General features: G+C 35.2%; 1 protein-coding gene across 2 annotated transcripts in view; it reads right to left on the bottom strand.

Annotated features, from left to right (window-relative positions):
* Positions 1 to 6,260: 6,260 nt before the first annotated feature.
* LOC120532727 (cortexin-3) overlaps positions 6,261 to 7,446 on the bottom strand; it is a 95,434-nt gene continuing 94,248 nt past the window's right edge. For both annotated transcript variants that reach the window (XM_039759041.1, XM_039759040.1), the window contains exon 2: positions 6,261 to 7,144. In XM_039759041.1, the coding sequence (XP_039614975.1) occupies positions 6,810 to 7,103 (294 nt within the window). In that variant the 5' untranslated portion in view covers positions 7,104 to 7,144 and the 3' untranslated portion in view covers positions 6,261 to 6,809. The remainder of the gene's footprint in view (positions 7,145 to 7,446) is intronic.

Raw genomic sequence — 7,446 nt, 5'->3', positions numbered from 1 at the left:
GATTCTGAATTGCACATTAACTCAAATGCCTATCCCTGTCCCTGATAGTTGAAGATCTGGATGATGACCACTAGCTCCACGCATGTTCCATCATCTGATCTGCCCCTGCTGGATGCCTAGGCCTAAAAACTCAGGAAACACATTTCATTTCTTTGATTTTAATGTCCAACCTCCAGACAGCTGCCAAAATAGCTGTTTCTAAGCATCAATGAATTTCACCTATCATAATGACAAAAAAATGGGGGTTTTCTCTGTGGGACTCCAACCCTTCCCAAGTTCTCTTGTGCTAAATTTCTTCATAAATGCTGGCTCATGTAAAACCTGCAAAGCAATTTTACAGTGAACTGTAACATAAACAAATAAATCAACTAGTACAAATATAAAATAATAAAAATAGTGAAATACACATTTAATTTGAAAAGTTAACCCGCTTTTTGGTTTTCACACCACACCCTTAACCTGTCTACTAATCATAACAGAAAGTCATCAAAGAATTCCAGAAATGCCCTGCACAGGTAACAGAAAATTACTTTGTTCTTCATTAATAAAGTTTTGTGAATCTTTGGAATAAAGAAGAGAAGTTTTTCTTTTTTAAAATCATTGAAATACATAAACAAGATTTTCTATTTGAAAACTTTCAGCGGGTTAGAAAATGGATGGATGGATAAATTTAAGTATGCTTGCATTATTTGTTTGGTTTCTGACTTTTTTCTAAAGTAAAATTGAAATAATTCACATAAAATGTTATTCTTTATAAATACCCATTGCAGACTTAAATGTGACTTTATGGAATGTGATTTTTTATGTGAAGTGGTACATTCTTAAAAACAAGGACTTCAAAGTGCATTAGACAGACATGGATCAGTAAATACCACATCTCCGAATCATCTATAAGAGACTAGAAAATAAGATGAGTTGATTCTGTTACAAAATACAATAACTATTTGTATAACCCATTATGAGGAGAGACTTGATTAACGGCACATCTGTATAAAGGTGCAAATAGGAAATCGATTCAAGAGAGCAAAATGTTATTAATTATAAGTTGCTGTAATGAACAAAACACATAAACTGCCATTAGTAATACAGTATACTATAAAAGTGCTACATATAATAAAATAATGCCTGGCTCATTGCTAAAGTTTATAGTCATGATTTCATTTTAACATTGCTTGGTTGAGTGGCAAATCACAGTATTTTATTTTCAGATACAAATGCTTTCTCTTCAACATCATTTTGGAGATTTTGAAAATATTACAAAAAAACAAATACTAATTTATACTTTGGTTTACTTTCAGGTCCATAAATATTTGGACAGCGACACAATTTTCATAATTTTGGCTGTGTATGCCACCACAATGGATTTGAAATAAAGTAACCATTACGTTATTGTAGTGTAGACTTTCAGCTTTAATTTAAGGGGTTTATGAAAAATATCATATGAACCATTTAGGAATGACAACCATTTCTCTGCATAGGTCCCCCATTTCCAGGGTCTCAAAAGTATATGGACATTTGACTGACAAGCTATTCCGTAGCCAGGTGGGAGCAGTTCCTTCATTATTTCATTAACTATTAAGCTGGTAAAAAGTCTGGAATTGATTCCAAGTTTGGCATTTGTATTTGGAAGGTGTCACCGTGAACTCTCGATATGAGGTCCAAAGAGCTGTCTATGCAAGTGAAAACAGTCCATCATTAGGCTGAGAAAACAAAATAAACCCTTTAGAAAGATGGTAGCAACATGAGGAGTGGTCTAATTAACCATTTGGTACGTTCTTAAAAAGAAGGAGCACACTGGTGAACTCAGCAACTCCAGAAGGTCTGGAAAACCACAGAAGACAACTGTGTTGAATGATTACAGAATTCTGTCGTTGTTGAAGAAGAACCCCTTCACAACATTTGGTCAAACCAAGAACACTCTCCAGGAGGTGGACCTATAATTGCCAAAGTCTATAATCGAGAGAAAACATTGTGAAAGTAAAGACAGTGGCTTCCCACAAGGTGCAAAACACTGGTAAACCTGAAGCACAGGAAGGACAAATTACACATTGCCTGAAAACATTTTTTTAAAAACCTGTCCAGTTCTGGAACAATTTTCTTTGGACAAATGAAATTAAGATCAAGATATATGAGCAGCAAAATATTGAAACTGATCATTATATTTATGATTATGTTAGTTTGTCCAAGTACTTGCGAGCCCCTGAAAATAGGAGGGCCGTGTATAAAATGTCTGTCTTTTCTAAACAGCTCATACAATATTTTTGTTTAACCCTTGAATTAAAGCTGAAAGTCTATACTTTAATCTCATCTTAAATGCTTTGTTTCAAATACATTGCGGAGGTGGTGGTGTACAGAGCCAAAATTATGAAAACTGTGTCACTGTCCAAATACTTATGGAACTGACTGTATATGGCCTTGTAGGTGCTTGGGAGGAAGGACAAGTATCCTGGCCGGGATAAAGGAGGGATTTATACCCAGCCAGGAGGCCATAATAGATGGACTACGGAATGGGCTTTCCAAGACCAGTTAATTCCCCCACATGACAGGTTGTATTGTGTCTCAGGGCTGAACCAAATCAGGACACCCACAAGGTGGCATGGGAATTGAAGTCTGGAAATGCTACCCTGTCAGGCTGTTTGGGAAATGCCAGAGGACACTGCTGGGGGAGGATTGCCCTGGTTTCCACACACCCTGGAAATGCTCCGGACAACTTGGGCAGGAGACTGGAAGCAGTTCCTGGGTTGACTTTAAAAGAGAGCTTACTACCTCACTTAGATGAGTTACAGTCGAGAGGCAGTGAGCATCGCTCTATTGGAGGAGGAGAGAGGATTGTGCATGGTGTATTTGCGCTAGTCTGGATAAAAAAAAAAATCATTTATTTGAATCTGGAATTGTGTTGGGTAATTCTTTATCTGTGGTTTGGGGTTCGGTGGTAACCCTAGTAGTTACAAGTGTATATTTCACTGAAGGAGAGAATAATGTGCTGTCTTGATGCATTTATAATTGTTGCTTTGCATTTCATTTCTTTTTAAGGGACGAAACATTGTCAAGAAGACAACTTGAAGCCAGGCTTGTCCTGCCTGTCTGCATTCATGTTGAGAAGCACCCTGATCTGTATTTTCTGACTGAAATTATTATTGTTTACTTTGAATAAAAATAATAAAATTTGTTCTCTCTAATTATCATACACAATGCAATAATTATTAAAGTTCATAAGCAGGTTTTATATGCCTGGAAAATCCACTCTCCTCAATAATAGCAGGGATACGTCCATTTAAGATGCTGAGAATCAACTGATATAAAGTCATAGAATTAAGCATTGTCTATCAGATAAAACAAATCTGAAGTAAATACAAAAGATTAAAATGTGGAGTGGCATGGTGACAGTAGATGGCAGAATTTACTGTGATTTTCCATCAGGTCATGGTCTTGATGGATTTTTCAAATTCATATATTGTATTTTGTCTCCATTTACTTCAGTCCCTCATCCCACAGACATAAACTGTAGTTTAGGTTATTGGTTGATTTTCCAGATATATGTGAGTGTAGGTGTACACATGTGTGTGGCTTGTGATGTACTGTATACCATTGAAGTTTTACTTCTAGTCTTGTACCTGATGACACGTGATATGCTTTTGCACCCTACAACTTTGTAATGGCATCAATACATCTAGAGTTTACTAATCATTTATATTTAATTGAAATATAAATAATCATTTTTCCCTCAAAGATGATTCCTAATGTGAAAGACTACAAAAATGCAGGGGTGAGAATTAAATTAAATTAGATTAAATTGGTGAAGCAGTACACATAATAAAAACACACTGTATAGATTGCTTTACAACTGTAGTTGCTTCCAACTGCACTGGTACAATGGAATCAAACATTCAACTGGAGAAATGCTCATTTGTAAAATGTAACACCACTCTGCTGCCAGTAATAGATGCTAAGACAGTAAAGGTAGATTTACATAAGAAAAGTTCACAAAGAGCATGTTTTTCAGTGCCAATAAAAGATAAGCTGCATTCACTGCTGCCCCTCTGCTCCAGGAGACTGGGTTTGAAATCCAGCCTGTTCACTTTGTGTGTGGAGTTTGTCTGTTCCATCTTCATTCATGCGTGTTTTTGGATAAGCAGGTTTTTCAGGTTTTTTTCTCTCTCACCCCAAAAACATGTTTGTTAGATTAGTTAACAACTCAACAATTGTCCGATATGGCATAAGTGGCATAAGTGCATCCTGACATAGAGGGTCCACCATCCAGATCTAGATGCTGCCTTCTGCCCAGTGTTGCCAAAGAGAGGGGAGGAGAATGTGGAAATGCCACAAGTGAGGATGCGATGATTAAAACCCAGAGGTCTGGAGTGGTGATAAATCATTGCATCACTATAATGTAAACTCCTTACAGAAAGTCTTCGGTCCATGAGGAACCAGGTCTTTTTTTTGTTTGGTCTGTAATGGACTAGCACCTGTCACACACAATGTGATTGGAAGACAATTTGAGGACTTGTCAAGTAGTATTTCCACCCCGATTCCAGGGTTGGCAGTGTTGCTTAATGCGTCTTCTCCTCTCTCCAGTGATGTCATTTCTGGAGCATGGACCCCTAAGCCTGTCTCTTCTGCACTGGCTTCCTCTTAATTAGTTCAGCAGTCTACATCTTCACTCTTGTCTGAAAAGCTGTCTCTCACTGTATTTGAAATTTTCTTATTTTTTTGCTATCAAATATATAGGATTCACCAACTCATAATTCTTTTAATAATCTTTCTCTGTTTTTCTTACACACCTTATTCTAGGCCTATTTCTTCCAAGTGACAGATGCTTCCAGGATGTCTCAATGTAAAGTAAAAATAAAATTTCATTCTTATGCTACTCTAATCTCCAAAAGTCATTCAGTTTTTTAAATTATCATTTGTAAAAAAAAATCAGGTGAATAACCAAATTTAGAGTAATTTCTGAGTAAAGCTGTCACATCTGCAATATGATAAAATCCACTCCCAACACTGCTGACATGTAATCACACACCCAATACAAAACAATCATTATCATCCTCATCATATGAAAACTTCCTAGAGTAACTGCTGATGCTATAATTTTGCATGTATTTTCCATGTTTATCATAAATTGTAAGATGAATTCCAATACGTTGAGAACACAATTGCTTTGAAAGATGCTTGAGATTTCCAGTGCCCTGTAATAAATTGTGTGTTTCATCAAATCACCTAGTATGCCATTGCACTTAACTTTCACATCTTCATCTTACCAAACAAGCAAGAGATCACGGAGTATGAGTAATTATTCATTTAGCCCAGTTCCTCAGCCTTAAAATTTCATCCCATATGTACTTAACTGATCTTCACCCCTTCTGCAGATATTTATTGCTATGTGTATGTGAGTCTAAAGCCTGTAATTGCATTATTTACATATCAATTGTATGTTACATTTTATTTTTTCCTTTATTAATATTATTAGCAATCTGTTTTCTAAAGATAACCCTAATTTCATAAGCTAATGTTTTGTAATGTAGAGTGCAAACTTCTTGCAGTATAGTCCCCTGTTATATAATTTTATGATGGAAGAATGCTGATCTCTATTCAGTAAATGCATTAAAATATTTTACCAGTCTACTATTAGGACAATACCATTTCCATTAATTTAATTTAATCCAGAAAGAAGCACAAATTTCACAAATTATTACTTGTTACTCTGTTTGCTTGTACTAAATGCATTCTATATGGCTTAAGTAAAATTGTTATAAATATGATCTAGAATGAACAAAACGAATTGCATCATCCTGCTAAGTGATATGGAAACATTAAATGACATTAGCATTGAATTTTTTTTTTTTAGTTTGAACAGCATGGAATTATAATGTAGTAATAAAGGAAACCTGAGCTCTTGAGATTGTTTTGGAATTCCGAGAAAATGTCAGTTACTTTTTTTATTAAATAAAGAAACTCACAATTTTCTGTCAAAATTAGGTCTATTAGTAAAGATAAACCTGGATTTGTGCTTTGTATTATATGGACAGACACTCATTTACTCATTTCCTTCTGCATACCATCAAACTGGAAGAGGCATATAAGGAAAAATCACAAACTTGTTCCCAGTCCAAAATTTCCCCAATACCCTACTGGCCTATTGACTTGGCCAAGCAAATGTTGTTGACATTATCTTTGAATTTAATTGACATTTATCTTTCATTGAATTTTTAAAAACGTTCTGTTCCTCTGTGAAAATAATAAAAGGAGGCATACAAAATAAGTTCACTTCAATTTAGGAACAATGTATTCAACAGTGTAGAGGTCATTGTGCAAGCATCCTAATCAAGGCCCTCTACCTAATGCAGTTTGGCTCTTCTAATAAAATATTCACAACTAATTTCTTTTGCATCCTGCTTGCTTAAAGCAATTGGTGCAAGAAATCAAATTGAAAATATACTTTATACAGTAGCATTTTTCTTTTAGTACAAAAATGCCTAACAGTCTCACAAAATTATTAATGAAAGGTAACTAGAAGGGTGCTCCGGCTGCCATCTCTAGATGTGGTATTATAATTTGGTATCATATATAAGTCTCATTTATCACAGTGCATTACTAAAGAATGGGAAAGTGAAAGTTTTGTGACCCTCCATCTATGCATGTCTTTTTCTCTTTTGAGAAATGTCTGCTTATTGGCATTGTACATTTCTCATTTACAAATATGAATAGAAAGAATAGATTTTATACCATAATGTAGAAAAAGAACATTACAAAAAAAAAAAACAATTCCTTTAATCTCCTAATTTCCTCAAGAGTCACTTTGAAACACCACATCATGCCAATGCATAATCAAATTGTCCTTTTTCTAAGCCATCGAGCCCATCGGCCCAGGTAGATGTGGGCATACTCCTGTAGGGATCCAGCAGAATCCGAAAGCACCTAACTATAAGAATCCCAAGAAAAATAAAAAGGAAAATGACAAAGACAAAGGTAGTCTTTTGCTCGAGTGTCATTCCGGTGTCAAGGACAGCATCCCCTGCTGGTAGAAGAGTGGAAGTGAAAGGCTCGCCATCCATCATACAGTAGAATTGACGTGGATATCTCGAGAAAATCTTCTTTCTCATCATTGATTTTCCATAACTGAAGATATCTGGATAAGCACCTTCATCTGAAAAAGAACAGTGTAAGAAGTGGTAAAAATAGCCAAAGAACATTAATCAATATTTTGCAGCAATTTACATTTGAAATGACTTTAAAAACGTTTGTTTTTCTGCTGTATTTATATATATAAATATATGTATATATAAAACTTGCATTCATATTAACTCATACATGACTATATGCTTTATTTGAATGACTGAACTTTTGCTCTGTCATCAGAAACATTAAATCGATAACATTAACTTGGTGAAGGAGAATTTGACCCACTTTTCCACTGTGGAGGTATTGGTATACTTCAGTGCCCTTGTA

The sequence above is a fragment of the Polypterus senegalus genome, chromosome 7 (genome assembly GCF_016835505.1).
Source record: "Polypterus senegalus isolate Bchr_013 chromosome 7, ASM1683550v1, whole genome shotgun sequence".
NCBI classification, from domain to species: domain Eukaryota; kingdom Metazoa; phylum Chordata; class Cladistia; order Polypteriformes; family Polypteridae; genus Polypterus; species Polypterus senegalus.
This window is presented reverse-complemented; position numbering and strand designations above follow the sequence as displayed.